The following is a 21,599-nucleotide window of genomic DNA, read 5'->3' on the forward strand; positions in this document are numbered from 1 at the left end:
GAAAAATTTGGGCTTAAGGTCAAGATAGAACAGTGCCTGGGTGACACCAGAGGCAAGACTGATGCCTCTGAAGAGGAAAAAACCCAACCCTTTGCTTTTTGTAGCCAGATAAAACATTAACACAGTTAATGGCTTTAAAAATGACTCTTCAAAGTGACTTTTGAGCATTGTCTGACAGCTCCCCTATAGCACTGATGAGACCCCACCATGGACCTGAAGCTTTGTCCACTGAATTGATGGCTTCACTCATTCTTCAGTCAGGTCCTAACAAATTCATTTGCAAAAATGAGCAAGTCATTTAAAAAAAAAAAAGTCTACGAAGAATTTAAAATGCTTTCTTGTGATCTCTGAGCAATAGTGATGTCTATGAATTTTGCTTTACCACAAGAATTTGTCACTCAATATGTAAGTCCTGAGCATGCTGCTCAGGTGTCATTGTTCAGATACCACTGTAACTCTGGGTGGAGGCACTAACACATCAACTGAAAAACTTTTTCTATCTATTTTAAGAAAGGCTTTGGCTACTTCTGAGTTGAATTCATGGAATTCTGTTGTTCAGATAGTCACCAAAATCACCCCATGCACATCCATGAATCAATGAATAAATGGTGCAGGCATTGCTAAAGCTCAAAAAAACCCAACTGCCCCATACCCCCAAAAATAAAAACCAATCCAGGGAGATTATTTTTGCAATATTAACCTGCTTTGTTCGTTACTAACAACACTAATGATGGATAGTTGCCTCCTCCAAGATTTTAACTTCCTTCAGTATAATATAACAGTGTACAAACAGCAAATGAAAAAGCATTCTCAACAGCCCTGCTCTTGTCTTCCTCCAGGTTAGCACAGCCATGTTAGAAAGAAAAACCCAGGGCCACTGCCAGGGCACATCTCAGGTCTTAGGGAGGGTAGACCAAGATCTATTGATGTACTTTGCAACATGTCTATCATGAGTTGTTCAGAAATGGTGGAGACTTGGAAAATACTGGAACTGAGGCAACAGTAAGAGGCTGTCTGGGTCATGGTGTAAAGTATGTGGCTTAAGCAACATTACACATTTGTAAGCTGCTAAGCAGAAGGCTTCCATACTTTGTCCCAGGCCCTGTAAATCCTGGCAGTGGCCCTGACAGAAAATGTCAATATGTTACAACGAAAGCGTATGAAGTACAGAACAGAGGTCTGTGTCTAAGCAGCCTATCGTGCTATGGTGCAGCTATGAAATGGCATACCGATCCCAAGTATCTTTCCCAGTTTTGCAAATTAAGGCCACTTGTTCATTTTGGAACCTGAATATCAATAGAAGAAAAGAAATTATGTTTCTTTCACAGAGCTGAAACAGTTCATGGCCACATCTACATTTGCTAGAATCTCTTCAAATATGTTATTTATTCTAAAATTCAAATCCACTTAAAAAGTAATTCTCACTGTATTTATTGAATGTCAGATCTGTAATCCAGGCTCTTTTGAAGTCAGCTGGAGCTTCACTGTACTTCACTGTCAGAATTTACCAAATGTGCAAACCACAACACAAACTCAAAAGACATAACCCTATGCCAAGGCGTGGTTATGTAGCTATTTCAGATTCTGACATCATTATCCACACAAATGCTCACAAAATGGCAATTGACTTTGTCCTGTGTCCCTGAAGTAAATGAGGAAGCACTGAAAGAACCAAATGCTATATAATTTAGCATACACATTTAAGTGTATTTAATCCTAGTATATACATTTTAGCTTCAACAAATAACCAAGTAGCATTTGAGACATTTCATACAATGGGGTATAAATGCCTCTCACACAAGAACAAAATGCATGGTACAGAAATTCATAACAACCTGAAAGAGAACAAGCTATTCCATCTTAAAACAGTGTATTCCAAGATTGCCCCCCTATAGCACACTAAAACATTTAGGCACGTGCTTAACTTTTCTCACATGCGGAAACTGCAAATATTAATTACATACTTTGAATTCATAGCACGTTTTTGTTTTCCTATTCTAAATGGAGGATTTTTAAATAAACTGCAGGAGAGGTCTGGGTGTTTTGCTCTAGCAACACTTATTTGTACAGGCTACACCCAGAAAAGTAACCAAACATAGGTAGTAGTAGTAGTTCTTTCTGTGTTCAATTTAATTCTCCCACAGGTGCATTTCCCCACTAGTGTTTCTGCTCACACCCCCAGCATTTAAGATGCGCCTGAAAACTCTGTTTTCAAAAGTCCTTCACTTTTTCTATTGTTAAATCTGTACAAAGTCCACTCCCTTCTTAGAGACCGTTTAAATTTACAAAAATTATACTGATAATCTTTACTGAGTTGAATATTTATAGTACATATTAGTTTTAAGTACACTAGGTCATCACACTTGTGATTAATCAAACTTTGCCAAAAACATTTTCAGAGTTCCAAAAGGTGTGATCTAGCTGACAGATAAACTTTTCCTGAACTGTGTTTTCATGACCTAGTGGAATAGTTTGTTATAGATTTGGAAGTATGTGGCAACTGTATAAGATAAAATTAATCTGAAAGCTTTTTTGGAAAGTCTTATTACTACTCTTTCACATATTTTCTTTACAATGTGCTATGACAGTGAAATGGCGTCTAGCTGTGATTTATTTGTCTTCACTTTGATGAAATATTATTACATTAATAAAATCCCAGCACTCAAAACATTCTATCCAGCTACACAGTGACTTTCATGTTTCTTCAGAATAACAGTTAAAATTAGGTATGATAATTTTTGCTGTTTTCTTTTCTAAGTGTGGTACAGCTTGATTTTAGTACATTTCTCTCATTGTTTCGTTCATAAAACACCACTTTTCGCTCTGCCAAGAGTTGGATCACAGATGTTTTCTAGTGGCAGCTATGCAGGTTGAAGAAACATTTAGTAACACAATGACCATTTTTCTGCCTGAAGTTACTGCCTGAGCTATAAATTGTATAGAAAAATGGACCAGACAAATCTGAAGTAAAGAATTACCCAACTAAATAACTGAGTAAAGCATCTTCTTTTTTTTTTTTTTTAGGTCATACAGCAAATGTGATTTCAAGAAACGAACATATTTGGATTGTGTGCAGTCAGACACACAACTACAAGTGCATGATTTCTGATGGCATTGCGAAGGAAGTTTTGATAGGATGTGATACTGCTACAAGGTGAGTAAACTGACCTTCCAGTAGATCAGCACCTACCAAAATGAGAGCCCCCAGCTCTCGTTGTTTATACAGTGTCTGTGTTGGCTACACCCATTGCTTCTACACCTGAGTACATAATCCTCTTTGACAGCATGATCTGCACAGCAGCTGGGGCTCCAGTATTGTAAACAGTTTTGCAAGTGATTAGGGGCAAGCAGGTGACTGCTATCCTGCAGGGGCCAATATTTTTAGTGCCAGAAAATTCTGAGACAGGATGGGGAACACACAGGAACTTTTAAGTAATGAAGAAACAACCTGCCGGTTTCTTTCCTGTTCCCACCACTGCTCAGGCTGCTTTCCACACACCTTGAAGAACACATGGATAATCAAAAGCCAATCCAGATTTTATAAGTGTTTTAACAAATACTGGTAATAAGTCAAATGTATTTCATGAATCTCTGATTGCTCTTTCAGTTTGAGTAGCAGAGGCTTACAGTATACATCAGCGTGACAACTTTAGGCTTCAGATAAGCAAGTATGCTATTTGAATTCCCTAAAATTATTTCTACTTATAATAGGTTTGAATTTGATGGGTTTTATTCCAGCATATAGACAAATTCTAAATCTGTGCTACATAAAGCCAATTAAAATAAAATTCTGGCTTCAGTTGTGTTTAGATCCCTAACACTTAATAAAATAATTCTGTAACTGAAATGGAGTAATGGTCAACTGGACAACTACGTTTATTAGAAAAAGTCTTAAAAAAAATTCAACATAAAGTCCCCAAAGGGCACATTGAAAGCAATACAGCCAGTTCTAATTCTGTAAAGCTTGGCACCTCTTGTACATATCCTTATCAGCGTTGTCAACTCATGCTTTTATTGCAGCTTGTTATGTGCTGGGTTCAAGGCTTGAGTTCTGAAGTCATATGCAAATGTAAGAAATTCTTCAATTTTTTAGAAACTAAATTTCTGATCATAACTGCAGAAAAGATTAATATGACTCAGATGAAGCACAGTATCATCAGAAAGATTATTATATGCTTTTTATATCTCAATTTGTATTCTTATAGCTGGAAGAGTTGAGACGTGAGCTTTGTGCTGCAGTCATATATTAAAAGAGTTCTTATGAGCCTGCGCTTTTTTATAGGGTTTTTTTACATCTTGAGTGAATCAAAGAATTGCAGTGTTATATCAGCAATCTTGTATCTGACATTTAATGATGATACCTCTAACCTTCCCAGCTTCCACTATATTTGATTCTTGTTACTTCTCCCTTGTCTTTCCTTCCCCTCTTACTCTCTAGGAAGGACACACAGTCAGAGCAATACTGATTAAAAGCAAAATTCACATTCAGGCAACTATGGGAGACAATTTGCAACCTCACATTATAAACTTGAGATACTTCTATTGTTTCTGTCATCTGCTTTCCTCCCTGAAGCTTTTGAACTGGACCCACTGCAACATTATTAATTACACTTAAACTACTACTGTGAAGTAGGAAGCCACCCTTTATTAAAAGGCAGCAACTACAACAACAAACCCTCATCTCCTCCAAAAACCCACCAAAATCCTTTTGACACCTACCAGCTCTTCCTTGTGATCAGGTCCTAGATGAAACTATGAGTTTTTTTGCAGATGGGTCTCTGAACACAGTGGTCTATTTACGTACACACTGTGCTAAGAACAAAACCACACAAATTAAAATAAAGACCCAAGTAGCTGAAATAGTGTCATTTTAATGGAAACTCTCCTTTTGCACTTCATGTGGAAATAACAAGTGCTTATACCAAGTGACTGTGATTTACTGTGAATTGCAGCAGTGTTAGAGTGAAGAAGGATGAGTAAAGGAAAAAATTATCTCAAGAATCTGTCAGGTGTTTTACCATCAGAGCCTGCTTAAGGTCTGTGGACAGAAACACAGCTGTGAAAATGAGACCACAAAGCAGGGCTTGCAGCCTAAGGTTACTCCTTCTGCCTGGGGAACGGGAGAGCCAGAAGATCACTGCTACTTCTAGAAGTGCCTCCCACTCCTCTGCCAGGGGCAGCAGCTGCCCCACAAACATCAGCCCTGCCTGGGCTGGCAGCAGGGGCAATAGCTCAGCCAGCCTGGCTTTCCAGAGCTCTTGTACAGCCAAACTAGGCAGAACCCTATTGCTTCTCTCAACTGCCTACTGACTGCTCTATATACAAGAAGTCTTTCTTTAACTGAGCCACTGTGGTCACTCTTTAAGAACAATTTTAAACGATGTTTCTATGTGCCTCTTATGTACAAGAGCTGTATTTCTAGAATTTAATATGGTCATCCTGGAAACACTTCAAGTACTGTGTACTAATTAACTTATAGAAGTACTTAGTACTTTTGTTGCCAATGACCCATCTGAATGAGAAAATCACATCCAAATGGAAGTCCTATGCAAATGAGCTATTGCATTAGGAAAAAGTGTGCTAAATGGCTAATTGGTTTAAATAGATGTTTGACTGGAAACAGTGAATAGTGTATTCATTTGACGAGGATGCAGAATTACTGGAATCTCTTTCGATGTATAAATACACATGAATATTTTATGATACTCTCATGCATGTGACATCAATACCCATGCTGTACAGCACTTCTTATTGGAATAAGGATGTTAGGTAATGCTGGATTTTGTTTTATGGGAATGAAACACAGGAGGATTTAACATTTTTATGGGAATTTTAACTATGATATCTGACCAGTTGGTTCAAGGTAGAGCTCAAATTAAACTTAATTGCAGCAGGTAGCCTAAACAGTTGCCTAAGGAGAAAGGCACACATCCAAACAACAAGCGATGACCACTCCCAAGGAACACTCAAGGAAAGTCCATTTCACGCAAATATTTTTTTTCAGGGCTACAAACAAAACCTGCCATTGGAGTCCAGTTCTTCAACTTATGACAATTCTGCATGTCTGAACTGAAGCTTTTCACATACACTGAAGTACATCCCTCTAGAATAACATGGTCCCAACACCAAAGTACTATACACTGTGTTACAACATGAACTTCCCCAAATTGATAAAATGAGGGATTGACATTTCAAACTTACTTTTTGAACTTGTTTATTATCCCACTTTCATTTTTCTTGATGTCATGCACCATCTTTTGAAGCTTCCTGTAAAATATTAAACAAAGCCAGCATTAAAATTACCAAATGATTGAAAATCCATTTATATAAATTAAGAAAAATATGCTTAATATGTCTTCAATAAGTAGTTTAGTTGCTAAATCATTTGTGCATAAATTTTTCCTCCCTTTTTAACAGAGCCCTTTAGCATTGTTTGTGTTATCCTTCTTAATACAATTACATGCAGTTTAAACAATCAATTTGAGTGACTGCCATCAGGAAGAAACATCATTGCCTAAATTAATAGTTTAGAACATTTCAATGTTAACATTTTGTCCAGATCTGACTTCACAACACTGCATAGCTATAGTGGGAATGCCCTCTGATTTCTGACCCTACATGGGACACTCTATCTCATGCCCACAGTGTTTGCAGTTACAATAGCAGGGGAAAGACAATACATTCCTGGGCCCAGGCCATTTGAGAAACTATTAGAGGATTGATGACTCTGAGCTGTAAAAACTCATGATCTTAGGACTCCAGTTACATGGACTAATATCTAGAATTGTAGATTGTTTTATTAATCACCTGCATTGACATAATTAAAATTTTACTTGTAATCAAGGCAATTTAAGTTGAATATTTTTCACTTGTCAAGTATCATTTAGAATCCCACCTCCCTTCTCATTTAAAAAATCCACACCACTAAAATCAAGCCAGTGTCAAGAATACAGATAGAATTTTTAGCAAAAGATTGACTTAATAGTGAAACCTGTTCAAAGTCTGCAGATACCAGAAACTTCTATAGAATGCACATATATTTTGAGTTTCTTCTCACAGTGTGTGTTCTTCCTGTTCCCCTAAACTTAGCATTTTTTATTAGACCTGACCTGAAGATTTCAGCACAACCAATATTGATTTTTTTTTTCCAAAAAGCACTTAAAAAAAATTGGCCTTCCATTCTTCCTTACACGTTGTCCATGTCATTCCACATTTTAGTCTTCCCTACTTCCTCTCTGATGCACAGTCAGGCTACCAACAGACTCTTGGACGCTTTGCTTACAAAGAGAAGTACAAGCATCAAAGTACTCTTTCTTCTTTTTAAAGATTTCTTTAAACTTGAAATCTTATTATTCAGAAGGTTGACTAACACATAGTTTCACTAAAAAAAGGCATCTTCCAGCTTCATCACTAGTAATTAAAAACTTTCTCTTAAAAATTAAAATAGTTTTTTCAAAGGAAATTGGAATTAGATGAGAACTAGCTAATCAAAATCCGGGGGTGACTGCACTAATGTGATTATTTGTCTGCAGTCCTTGGTTTGGGCTGAGCAGACATGTAGCACTCAAGGCATCAGGTAGCAGTTGAATATTAGACTTCTGCTGGAAAGGACCTTCCTACCTCTGCTCCTGATTTTAGAGCAGTTGTGTTAGGTAGTGATAACTAGTCACATTTTATGAGACTTGCTTAAAAAGAACAGTTAAATAACGGAGTATTTCTAAGTTTTTAGAAGACTAAATAACAAAGCTTGATTTTATTCTTAATAATGTTTATTAACAGAACAGAAACAGATCTTTTCACTATATTAGCCGAATTTGAAGGACAACCCCTGTAATACCATAACATGGTATATAATGCTCTGACAAGCTAAAACATGGGTCTGATACTTAAAGGGCATTCCTAGAGCCTAAATCTTTGCCCAAATTCACTTAAAAAGCAATTCAACCTATTCTTTCTAGATCCTCAATTCAGAAAAAAAAAAAAGAGAATAATGGACAAATAATTCACAAGCCCATCTTTAACTTTTGCTGAAAACTCAAACCATTAATTTACAGCAAAATGACACAGTGTTACCGGCTGACATAAAGCAATAAATTACTTATAGGGGTGAAAAACAGGTGCACAGCAAAATGTTCCAAGATTTCCATCAAGAATGCACTACACCTACAAGAGTAGCTTGGATTATTATCTGAACTAACCAGATACATTAAATCTGGGGTGAAAAGCTCAGATGAACTTCTGCTTTTCTGTAGTATTTGTTGTTGGTTTTTTCCTAACAGATTCAGCTGCTGGTTATGCTCGAAACATCATACACAGCCATTTTCTGCAGTTTACTGTTTCTGTATTGTGCCCCAGCTGGCACCTGGCAGTGTCTGTAAATTAAAAGTAATGAGGAATGAAAAGACTGAGAGGAGATTTAAATGGTTGAGTTCTAGTTTGGGGAGAATGATTGTCTTCAAGTGTTTGTGTTTCTTTCAGAAAGGCTTGCCAGACTTCAATTAGGCATACATGTAAGCAACAGTTACATTTCCTCCTGTGTTTGTTCTTTGTTAGAGATGGGACTGAAACATCAACAAGAAAATCTAATTGTAGAATTATATCTGAATATTGCTCATTGCTCAGTGCTGACATGAACATTAGCTGAAATACGGCTTTATTTTGAAAAATTGGGCTTTTTTTTTCACCTTACTGGTTGTATTCTATATTGTTATTTGGTCACTTAAAAAACCCTCCAACACACACACATACACAAAAAAACCCCACCCTGAAATTCATACGTATAAGTACCCAGAAGAGTTTGCTTTTCATTTTATCATATTCAGGTGAATTGATTAGAGTATCATGGGTGTTTCATGAGTTTTGAATAAGACTATAGCTTAAAAGATCATTTTAATACATATTTTTTTTTAAAAAAGTGCATTTAGAGATAATCACACGTGCTGCTGCTGGTATGCTATTTTTTTCCATGTAGATGGACTGAAATCAAAGCACTCCCATTTTTGCATAATTGAATTTCCTAAAAATCTGTGACTCTTCTTATTTTTTTTATGGAGGCATTTCATTTTCTAATTACGACTTTGTTAAATTAGAGAGTACCTAATACGTGTTTGTGCGATTTTTCTCAGTCTTTAAAATGACATAGCTCTTACAGGAGTTGTTAGAAAACTTGTTTGTTGCCTCCACACAATTTAACTTGTATCAAGCCTCTGTGAGTAAGCAGATAACCAGTGCAGTGTGTAGTGGTAAGTGTAGGAAGTCATCAACTATGGCTGATCTCCAGTTCAAGTGGAATCCCCTTTGACCCATAAAGTTGAACAAACTGCACAAACCAGTCAATCCAGTTAGCTAGAGGCTGACATTTCTCGAGGTGCCAGGTGACATAATAGGCAACAACTGAAAAGTTTGACAAAGAGCTGTCTGTCTGACTTGAGATCTTAAGGAGACAGTAGAAATGATGAGAGGCAGGCAGGAAAGGCAAGAGGATTCTCCAAATCTTAAGGGTCTTGATTCCAAGCCTGAAGGCCGCTCCAGAGCGATGAGGAAAGGGAAGCACAGAAGGGCATTTCTACACTTAACATTTTGCCTGGATCTACATATCTGACCAGCACTAAAATACTCTTTGTATGGCTCTCAGATACTTAAGATTATACTCCAAGTAAAGAGGTTCATTGTGGGAGGGATTTATCAGAGCAGCAGCCCTGAGAGTATCTAGGAAATGGAGGCCACCATGGCCCAATGTAGACAGATACATAACTACAACCCTCTTTCTTCACAACATCTGAGTCAGGACCTCGTTACCAACTAATGTTTATCCTCTAGTGTTCTCTTGGGATGAGCAGATGAGAGAAACATTTAAGGACCTCAATCAGCAAGTACTGTAAACGAAAATAATAAGTAATGCCAGTTTTACCTTGCATTGCAGGTAATTAAAGATAATCTTTAATTTAAAGAGGTCAAACTTAAGAGTTGCTTCTTAACTACAAGCACCAACTCTTCATTCAATCTGGTTGAGAGCTTTTTATGTAAAATCAGGCTTGCAGACAAAGGTGCAGTCTGTGTCACTGCTAATCTTTGAAACATGTTTCAGCAATAGATAGATATTTTGAGATCCAGCTTAATTGTGACAGGTATAGACTGGATTGGACCTTTTTGATCAGGAACTCACTGAAGACAATAGCTTTTCAAAGTTCTGCAGATGAGAAGTTTGGAAGTTTTGGCTCCGGGTGCTTCCAAAAATACATTAGAAATCCTACATGTTGGAGGTAATAACAAAAAAAAAGATTCTTAAAATGAAACACTTTTTAGCCCTGTGTTGCTATTTTTCCTATCTTATCAATTTGAACCTCCAGTAATTTAGGATTATGAAATCTGTTGACGAAGGGGTGACTACCTGTGTAAAGGAAGGTGGAAAATTTTACCACTGCAAATACCACATATTCTGAAAGAAGGATTTGCTGTGTCACAAAATACCTAGCTGCACTCAAGGACTGGCAGAGCTGCCTTGAGATGAAATAAAATGAAACAGAACTGCCCTCTCTTTGATCTGGTCACAGCTCAGCATATGAGGAATGCCTGATGAGTGAAGGAAGGAAGCTGGGTGGACCTGGCCTGTGACACATTCCCACCTTCAAACATCAGCTGGAAGCTTTTGGCTCTTTTGCATATACACTATGCTACAAAAGCTTTCTAAAGTTAAAATAATTTTTAGAGGAGAAAAATATAAATAATATAAAGAAGAATAAAGTGTGCAACAAGCTCTCAACTCAGACATGAGATAAGGTAGAGAGTCCCCAGATTTGAAAAAGAGGAATCTGTCTTAATTTCAGACAGATCTGTATAATGTGGAATTCTCCCACCATTTAGACGAATTTTTGAGAAATGTTATTTATCAGTATTATAAATCTGTGAAGACATTTACAAATATCTGTTACGTAGATCAGTGTATTATGGCTCAGACCAGTCATCATGAATGGTTCCTTACTTGCCATGACCTTTTCCTGCTCCTCGAAACAGGGAGGGATCTGCTGTGTGCATGAACAGCACGGTTCACCTCCTTGCACACAGGGAATCCAGTACTTTGTACCTTCAGTGTGCACACTGGTTGTATTTTAGCTGTACAGCTGCCTGTGTCACATGACAAGTGACAGCCCATAGCAAGTGACGCCCCTCTGCTCTCATAGTATCTTAGAATCTCTGGAGTGGGCAGATGGGACACAACTGCTTCAGGGTGTCTGGTTGTGAGCACTTGCAGCTGGGATGGGTCCTGATAATGTTTTTGGACACAGGGCTGACTTCAGCAATGGTAGGGAGAGCTGACAAAACAAAAACCAGTTTTAAAGGATTCACAGGAAATTTTCTATATTTCAAGCATACTTATTTCTGCTTATGTGGAGGATTAGAATTATACCCCCTTACACTTCTAGTGTTTACAGGACTGTCTGAATTATCTGTTTTGCCTCTTGAAAAATCCCCATCTGTACTCACAAACCAGTTTCTTTAGTTAAAGAAGGGCAGAATTTTGAACATGATACATTCAAACAAGTCTGCAAGGGAAGCTTTGCAAGCAATATTGACACATTCAGCACTAAGGGACCCGTATATTCCTTCTCCTCCTAACATCAGTTCAGTCGTTAACTGATGACGTTTAATTGGGTTTAAAATAGTAATAAAAATTTAAAAAATTAATCCCACCATGAATCAGACAGTCTGCACTCCACTTGCAGTTCTTATACCTTTTTGGGTACATCTCTTTCTCACTGACTGGACAACCTGTAGTTGTGTGCCTAGAAAGCCGCATTTTCTGAAGATCATTACTGTGTCCATTCACTTAAAGTGAGACTGTAGGTAGGTGTAGTACTCATTTTTATCTTAAGAAAGGCAGCATAACAGATCACATTAAAACAAAAAGTAGTTGTTTCTTGGAGGTTTTTGTTTGTTTGTGTTTTTTTTTGTTTGTTTTTGTCTTTGTTTTTTCCCAAGCAAATTCAAACGCTTAGCATTGGAAACCTAGAATACAATTCAGTAAGTACAAATTTAAACTTAAAACAAGAACATCCCCCAAAATACCCACCTGCCTCAGCTATAGTTTTATAGAAAAGAACTACAAAACAGAAAATGAGGAAAAGTATACTGGAATTTGCAGAACAAAAGCTAAGTTATTAGAAGATAAAACCCGCAACTCAAAGAACAGAAAATTAAAAATACAGTTACCTCTGTTAATTTTAAAAAAACACATTAAAATATGAAACTAAAGAAGGAACAGCATCCAAAGACCCCTCCTTTATGGCTTCTCACAGCACAATTATTCCACCACACCCCAGCTGGTCTTTGTTTTGTGTTTCTATTAGCCTTCAGTTTTGTAAACGGCTATGCAGGTGACCAAAATAAGAAAGCAAGCTATTGTTTCTGGACAAAGGGGAAGACTCATGCTTGCTTTTGTAGGAAGAACCTGTTTACCTAGAAGGGGATTTGTTAAAGTACCACTTGAGATTTTGAAAAGCTTGAAGCTTTTATCTTGAACTATCTTCTCAAACTAATTTAACAAACAAGAAAAGGACCCCCTTTCCCTCGAAGGGCTTTTATGAATACAGTGCTCCTGATGTGATCTCTGTGGAACAATGTGGATCTTGGTGGACTGGGTGTCTTCATAAGATGTATTTTCATATTTCTGCCAGATTTGTGCATCTAAGACAAACCTAATTAAATGATATAAACAAACTGTACCCCCTTTCACCTCCCTTCCAATTCCTCAGTAGAAAGCAAAAGGAAATGCCCAAATACAGAAAGCATCTAATTCCTCTCATTGGACCACCTTCAGATTTCCATGTGAGCACAGCCCTATATCAGATGCTACCTGGAACAGCGAGAGTGAAGTCCTTTGCAACAAAATACAGGCTGGGTTGGGGCTGGTGTTTTCAATGGCTGTTACATGCATAAAGACAGAGCTGAATTCTTGAGGTGCAGTCAGATAAATGACTTTAGTTGCTGCTGGTCCAAGATAGGGGGCTACAGCTCCTCATCCACTCTGGGTGCTTATTGTAACCCATCCCCTGCAATGGCCTTCATGATGGGATAGAAGGAAGTTTGGAGGTGCAGGTGGTAACCTGTGACACCAAACCATCCATTCAAGGCACCAAGCCTTTGATCTTTATCTGTAAAGCTATCTCAAAGCTGTGAAGAAAAGTTCAAAGAAGTTTGCTCGGTGGGGAGAAGTCAATTACAGCTACCTATCTGAGGAAGAGGGAACAAGGAACTGTCTTCTGCTGTGTTCATGAGATGCACACAGGGAAATGACTATAAATAATTTATAGTCATTTTGCCAAGAGTGTTGATTTCTTAAGAAGTCTCAATAACATCCTATTCTGCTCACTTCTAAATCATGCACTGTTTTGCCTAAAGGCAAACCCCATAATTAGAGCAGGTGTGTGTTGTTTACATTGTACACACAGAAGCACAGAAAGGCTAAATATTGATTATACTTTTCATCTTCATATGTCTTCTACATAATCTTCACAAAGAAGCTGTCAGTCCCTCTTGTACTACTAAGTACTAACATACATGGAGTAAATAAAAATACGTAGCATGTAAAGGCATAATACGTCCTTGACACAAATCAATCCCAACATGAAAGTGTAAGCACTTTGAGGTGACTGGGAATCCTGCATATTGAAAGAACCCATGAAGATTTCTCAGTGGGACAAAGAAAACTAAAGCCTCATCAATGTCACCAACTGAGTGGTGCAACTGCTTCCTCATTTTAGATCAAGGCTGAGGCTTGTTCTGAGTATGTATGGACTGTATATTAACAACAAAGGTTTCATGTGTTTAAGTTGTACGGTATTTTTTGCAATGACCTTTTTCTTTTATTTAGCAGAGAAAAGTTGACTTGATTATTTGACTTGACAGCCAATTTTGAATATCAGAAAGCAGTGATGGACAAGCACTTTTTAGTACAACTTTTAAAAAATACAGATATTTAACAACAACTTGAAGCACTTGAGGTTTGAGCACCTCTTTGCCCTTATCCAGATCCTCCTTTATCCCAACTGGATATTAGTAATACTGTAGAGAGTACAGAAAACAATTACCTATTATAATATGTAATATGAATATTACATGGCACTTTTTGACATAAAAACTATATTTTCTGTTCTGTAACTGACCTGCTCTGTTTTGAATCTTTTTTTTAGTTAACTGATCTCCTTTTTGCAGCAGCTTTCTGGATATAAGTTAACGCAAACATATTTTGTTTGTTATAAAACAAACAAAAAGTAACCACACACAAGCCACATTCAAAAGGCTTACTCCATTTTTTCTGAGAGGTTTCCCAGCAGCAGGATGTTACTTTGAAATACAGTTCCAGTTAAAATTAACTGAGTGTTGTACCTCCCTGAAGGACTAATACCCTACAGCCTGGTCGGTGAAGGAGAGCAAGGGCAGAAATTCAAAAGAGTTAAGTGGGTTTTTATATTTCACCAAAAAGAGGAAGCGACAAGTCATTGCAGGGAAGTGAATAAAGACAGGATTTGGTATGGACCCTGAAAATTACCACTAACAAACACTGCTGTACTTGGGCTGAAAGTGTTTTTGCTCAAGCGACAGAAGCATTATATCCACCATGGGTGTGGGGTGGCACTGACAGGGATCTAATAGAGGCTACTCATGGATCTGTTTTGTTCTGAAGCCTATCAAATGTTGTTAAAACTTTGGAGAAGTACTTTGGTCTCTAAGTCACTTTAATAGAGCCCACACAGGCTGCCATTGAAAGAGGAAATTCCACTCTTTAATGCCCTCGGTGCTTACCCAGCTATGATGAATCATAGAACTTCCAGCTGGGAAACTAATTTCTTTTTTCTTTTGCCAATTTATATATCAGCAGGATCAGATCCAGCTTCATCACATGGTCATTGGAACTCCAGTGCCAGTGTGAGGGCGGAGATGAGGGCACGGCAAGCAGGGATGTTGGGAGGGTGCAAGAAAGGGACCTACTCTTTTGGCAGCAGCTCAGACTTATGCTAAGTTAAATTGGCTATTTAACTACAGCTCCAGTAGTGCTTCGTTGCCTCTGTGCTTCTTGCAGAGATGCCTGTAGCTTCTCTGTTTTAAGACAGAGGAATGAAGGAAACATTTAGCCATATGATACAGCCACTTGCATTCATAGCCTACATCACCCAGTTGCCCTTGCATTAAGCTTGAAAAGTATATACTCATGTTTTCATATTATTGCCTTGGGATGCATTATTTTAATTCTTTCTAAAGTATTTACTGTGTACTACTTTATGTTGATGTCATAAACCTGTAGCATTGCACATCTGGGTTTGCTTACACCTGGAAAATGAGCCTGTCCAAAATGTATATACTAAGAGATTTGGATAAAGATGCTAACAGAATTTTCAAGTGTCTTTTACCCCTCAGTCATTTATTATGACTGCTACAAAACAAACTTATTTACAGAGTATTTAAAGTCCTTTTACAGTTTACCAAAGATCTAAGATGATTCCCTGCAGCCAAATAGGAAAATACTGTCACTTTCAGCCACTGTTTTCCATCAGTTTTCCAAATCTCTTGGCTGCTGAGCACATAAAACCAGTGATATTTGCTTTCTAAAAACCATAATTGTTTATCTGTCATATTGTAACATGCTTTAGGGTACTTACACTATAAAAGATGCTATCCAAAACTAAAATTAGTCTTCTAATGCAGCAATCATTTTAAAACCCCCACAAAAACATAAGGAAAAAACTACATAGTGAGGAAAAATGTTATTTCTTTTCTAATGATTAGGGACTTCTAAATCATCTAAAAATATGATTTACACATCTGAAGATGGCTAAAAGTTACTCTTAAGTGATTCCTGAAGTCAAATTTCAAATGTTGAGGTATTTCCATTAAATACATCAAATAGAGCAAATCACAAATGTTCCTCACTGCAGTGTGCATAAAATAATGTAATACAAAGGAGAAGCGCATTTTAATCCTGAACTGTACCAGTCCAACAAATTAAAAGGAAACATTCAAATTTTTTAACTGTCAAAAATTTCAGTTAACATAGCATTGTGAACATGAAATAAAGTGATCTGAACGCTACAAGTTATAATTTTTTTTGGTTTCTTTTTGGCAAATAATTGAAATCTTATTTTTTCCCATTTTGTCCATGTTGCCATATTTTTGTTTAACATACATGTAGATCACAGTCAAACATGCTTTTCTATAAACAGTATTATAGGCAGGAAGTTCTGTGTGAGAATAAATACTGTGTGGTTATTTAATTGTTTTTTGATTATTGTTTGTTTGTTTGTGGATGGTTTTTTTGTTTTGGTTTTTCTTGTAAAAAGGATGTTTCAGGTTTGAGGTTTTTGTTTGTTGGTTTGTTTTTTTTAGCTTGGAGATTGGTCCAGGCAGGATGATGTAGCTGAAAAGAAGAAAAGAAGCTTTAAAGGGATTGGAATAATGAAATGGTGCAGAGAGAAAGGAATAAAGGAGAACAAATATAGATGGGATGGAGGCTGTGCTACGCTGAAGCAAGGTCAAAAGGAGAAGCAAGAGGATTTGACTGGAGAAGTCACACTGGGAGTGAAAGAATGGATTTTTGCAGCGGTATTTGGGGAAGTTTGCATTTCCTATCTCATTCCATTCCAAATTCCAGAGATGAGAGAGATTCAGAACTCATTAAGCTGACAGAAAATTAGAAGAAATAGAGAATATACAGCTGTATCTTTTAATCACAATCCTGTGCTTTGTATGGCAAGCTAAACCTAGCAATCCTACAGAAAACTTTTGTTTGTACTCACCAGCACAGCAAACATAGCTGGTGACCTCCTTTTCCCCCGTGCCTGTGAAATCCAACTTTGAATACTGCATACCATTGGACTGAGATTTCATGTGACCCTGCGTTCAGACTACATTTTGGTGGGCTTAAACATGGGAATGCCACAAAAGCTGCTGTCATCACAGAATGTTACTGTGCAGTGGAAAGTTATGAGGAGAAGGCAGGAGACTGCTGGAGGTGGCAATTGGTGGTGTCCTAGAAGACCTTCACAGCTGTTATGTCCTCAGGGCCTGAGGCTGGAGGCAGATTAGACTTTTGCTAGAAAGAGGAGAACACCAGATCAGGTAGAAGAGCATAAGTGAGGTGGCCATGACTTGTGAAGAGGAGACAGCGATGAGCAATTAGAGGAGGTTGGTCTGGAAAAATCTCATATGTGGAACAGTTTCTATTTGGGCTTTTAGACCACTGACCAGTGTCCAAGTAACTTCATATTTGAATCATTGAAAATGATTGGAGGGCTGGAACACCTTTCCTTTGAGTAAAGGCTGAGAGCATTGGGGTTGGTCAGCCTGGAGAAGGCTGACCTAATATCAGATATGCAAGGGTGACCCTATTGCAGCTTTTCAGTACCTGAACGGTGCCTACAAGAAAGCTGGAGAGGAAGTGTTTACGAGGGCATGTAGTGATAGGACAAGGGGGAACGGGTTCAAAGTGAAAAAGAGTAGGTTTAGATTGGATATTAGGAAGATATTCTTTACTGTGAGGGTGGTGAGGCACTGGACAGGTTGGCCAGAGAACTTGTGGATGCCCCGTCCCTGGAAGTGTTCCAGGACAGGTTGGCTAGTGGAAGATGTCCCTGTCCATGGCAGAGGGATGGGAACTAGATGGTCCCTTCCAACTCAAACCATTAGATGTTTCTATCATTCTATCATTTACATAGTCTTTCTTCTGGAGTCTATATAACTAATAAGGGGACAAGATGTTGAAAGTGGATGTGGGTTTGATGCCCAGTTCTGTCACAGGGAGCAGTCTTTAGCTTACTTTGAAACTCCCGTTTCTTTCCTGCTTGAGTTTATTTTTGTTCTTTTGTCCTGTTCAAGTCCATCGATGCAATAAACTATGTTAAATTTTAACCTGAAAAAACAGATTAAGTTTCGGTTTGCAACAACTAAAAGGAACTAAAAGGAACTATTGTTCAGATATTCCCCATTTTTCTCCAAAAGCAAATGCTAACTATGATAAAGCATCCTATGCATAGAAGGTATCAGTTTACAGCTAAATATCATTCCTCTCCCAAAGGAATTAATTTTCTACTGTCTACTTTAAAGAAGAAACAGTGCCAGAAAATCCTGTGGTAAAGAAAAGACCTAGCAATTACAGCCAAGCTGTCTCTATCAATAGAAAATTAGTGAAGATCATAAACAGCTCCATATTTGATAGATAATTAATAGGCATTCAGGCCTTAAGGAAACTCCTCTTGATTTTCATAGAATTAGGGCTTAAAACCTCCTGTTTAGCAAGGGATTTGAATACAAAATACTGCAAATAATTGGATGCACTTGTTCAATCTCAGAAAAAAAGTCAATTGCTGTTTTTTTCCACTTGCTTTTAATTGGGAGTTATGGTTGGAGATAGTGATTTTAAGACTTTTTTCTTTTAGGGAGCGTGGGGGAAGAACTGCTGCAAATTAACAAACACAAAACTCTGCTTTTGCAAAAGTCTGTTTGCAATCTGGAAGTTGCTAACTGCATGACCTTAGGAAAGTGAAAGCATGTGGCACACTTCTGGTTCATGCCCTGGTTTGCCCATGGCTGCAATGGTGATGGAAATGATGTCTTTGAAAAGGATTTTGTGATACACACTGAAGGCAGCTATGAGCAGAGCGTCATTATTAAGGTTTGTGGTCATAATAAAAAAAATGCAGCCAGTCTGAAAAGATGCTATGACACAGTCATATACAGTAGCTAGAAATTATTCAAATACCAGGAATCACAGGCTAATAGTCTAAGGAAGTTGAAGCACAAAAGAGCCTGCAAGTTTAGAGCTGTATCTTTTGAGTTGCTAACTTCCTGTTGCCTACTCTCCCCGATCATGAGTGAATCTATTTCTGTATATATTTACAGCATAATTTTTTTCCCTGAAGTTTAGGCTGAAATCACACTAGAGCCTGCCATGGCAGCATGGCTATTGCTCATGTATTCACTTCACACTTTACAAAACAATTCAAAGTACCAAATTATTTGTATGCACCACTCACAATAAATAACCAAGCCTCAGAATTAATTTTTTCTGACTATATGGAAGCAGTTAGAACACATGATGAACTCTGAGGGAATATTTGTATAATACTGTGCATGCCTTATAAGAAACACTACAGAAAAATTAATACCAGAATTCCATGGAGTTCCAGCATTCCTATCTGACTGATATTGAAGTTAATTGAGTGACTTAACTGCAAACAATTTACATACCACAACATGTTAGATGAGAGGCATGTAAGAACTCTTATGTTTCTTATTGTTGCAATAAACTTAACAAATGGAATATGTTGAGAATTCAGTTCTGACATAAGATTTGCTGACACAACAAAAAGCTAGCTCTGGTAGGCTCAAATATACCCATGGAGAATAGCTGAGCTTAGCAAAGCCACATAATATCTAGTTTTTCAGGACTACACTTAAAAAAAAAAAAGATCAAAATATCTACTCTCAGACACTGACTCAACGGCAGTGCTTCTTTAATTTTTGCTGCTACAGAGCAGAAATTTTAAGAAAGCTGTCTTTAAAAAAATGTGAACTGTAATTACTGCAGTTGAAACTATGTTCAGCAAGAATACTTCTTGGCATTTCATCTTAGCATATGGAGAAAGGTATGTTTTTAACGTAACTGTTTAGTTCATGTAACGTTCAGTACACACTCTGAACCACCTATGTGTCTTCAATACTGACAGAGCTGTATTAGGAAGTCAACTACACTGTTAACAAGTCACACAGCACAAGGGGGTATTCAGCTGTGTCAAAGGAGGAGGAAAAGGCTGCCGCCATGTTGCGCTGATCTCTTCCTATATTTGCACATCTCTAAATTTATGAATATCTACTCATGGAAAGTCCTGCCTTAAGGTTTTATAATGCTGATGCCGCAGTAAGATCGTGTAGCCAAATATCCAGGTTTCTGTTTAAGGATGTATTTCAACATGCTCAAATCAAAGCACGCATGCACTTCCATAGCACGTGCTGAGAAGCACTCACATTTGAGAAACATGTGCTCCTACATTCCTTACACAACTAGAGTGAATTGGCCATGAGGAGGTGAGAAAAAATAGCTTCTAATATTTCAAGTTAATACAGGAAAACAGAGCTACTTCCTCCTCTTCCTTCTTTTACAACAATATTAAAACCTCAGACAAGATGAAGGGCATCAGGTACGTGAAGTGTCAGCTACTGAAGATGCAGCAGAGGTGTGATGCATCAGTTCATCAACGAGTTGTGGACCATTATAAACCTCATATATAGACAGACCATCTCTGGGTGCTTGAAAGTAATCCTGCTTTAATGGTTTGCAAAAGTGCAGAAGATTCATCCCAGCTACAATTTTATGATAGCAGAGAGAGTGTGCTTTATTTCTTTATGCACCAGTAACTGTCTTGATAGAACCAAGCTTTCCATCTTGTTCCTCAGCTTATTACCTTAATATAGCTGGTTTAGACCAACACTGAGCTCTGACACCATTTAGATCAGTTTAGACTACTTAAGGTGATAAATTGCAGACAACGAGAAAATTCACCATCTTCTTTCCCTGTCTTCTTACGCAGAGTTCTTGCCTGGACTGGGCTGCAGGATGCAGTCTGCTAGGGTTTTATTAGGTGTGCCTGACTGAGAAACGTGTCACTGCAGCTCTGCAAGTACATCCACCTCTCCCATTCCCTGCCAATAGTATGGACAGAGTAAATATCAAGAAATGGCATTGCATCAAAATTAGCTTTACAAGGGATTATTCCGATTTGCATGAAGGCTTTTGGGGAGAGGGAGAGAGACTTGAGAAAGTTCTATAAATTAGTATTGAGTGCTTAAGTATGAGTTACTTTAGGAAAAAATATTTTTCACTATTTTATTTTTTTTCAGGGGAAGAAAAAGATTCTATGCTACTTTAATCTGAAACAGAACTTCTTTTAGCTATTCAGACAAAAAACCACCAGTCACAATGAAAGAGCCTTGAGGTGCCAACTGTACCAGCACATCAATCGAGTCACACTAAAAATACTTCAGTAATGGCCAGCTTCTGCTTTTTTTCCTCTCAAACCCTGTATTTAACTTTGTTCTTCACTTAGGAACATTTCCCGTTTTCCAGTTCCCCCTATTCCACCAGTTCTTTCGAAGATTAGGAAACATTACAGAACTTAACTGCAAACGCCATCTTCATAGGGCATTAAAGCATTAAGCAATTAATTAAGTTTTTCTAATTTGCATAAGGCTCATCTTAGTGAGTCACAGACTATTTTCTCACAACTTTGAAAACAGACACTTTGAAAACATTCCTCATCGCGCTGCAGGTGAAGCCGACGCACATTTTGCTTTGAAATCACTAAGTGTGTTTACCTCCCACATTTCCCGGCAGCGCCCCGACCACCGGTGATTACTCCGTTTTACTACGAAGCTTCTGCCAACTTCCTCGTATCCCAGCGTCTCCCAGTCCCCCCCCCCACCAACGCCACTGCGGGAAGCGGCTCATCCCACCGCTCCATTCCCGCAGGAGCCTCCGCGCGGTGCCGCTCCCGGAGGAGACCGCGAGCGGTCCAGCCCTACCTGAACTTCTCCCCGGCCGGCACTGTCAG

General features: G+C 38.1%; 1 protein-coding gene across 1 annotated transcript in view; it reads right to left on the reverse strand.

Annotated features, from left to right (window-relative positions):
- The window catches only part of BLNK (B cell linker), a 66,703-nt gene that overhangs the window by 25,366 nt on the left and 19,738 nt on the right, over window positions 1-21,599 (reverse strand). Inside the window, exons 2-3 of the mRNA XM_029958472.1 lie at window positions 6,202-6,267; window positions 1,230-1,286 (exon numbers count right to left, since the gene is read on the reverse strand). Of these exons, the coding sequence (XP_029814332.1) occupies window positions 1,230-1,286; window positions 6,202-6,267 (123 nt within the window). The remainder of the gene's footprint in view (window positions 1-1,229; window positions 1,287-6,201; window positions 6,268-21,599) is intronic.

This window comes from Manacus vitellinus, unplaced genomic scaffold, assembly GCF_001715985.3.
Source record: "Manacus vitellinus isolate BGI_N305 unplaced genomic scaffold, ASM171598v3 scaffold_15_pilon, whole genome shotgun sequence".
Lineage (NCBI taxonomy): Eukaryota > Metazoa > Chordata > Aves > Passeriformes > Pipridae > Manacus > Manacus vitellinus.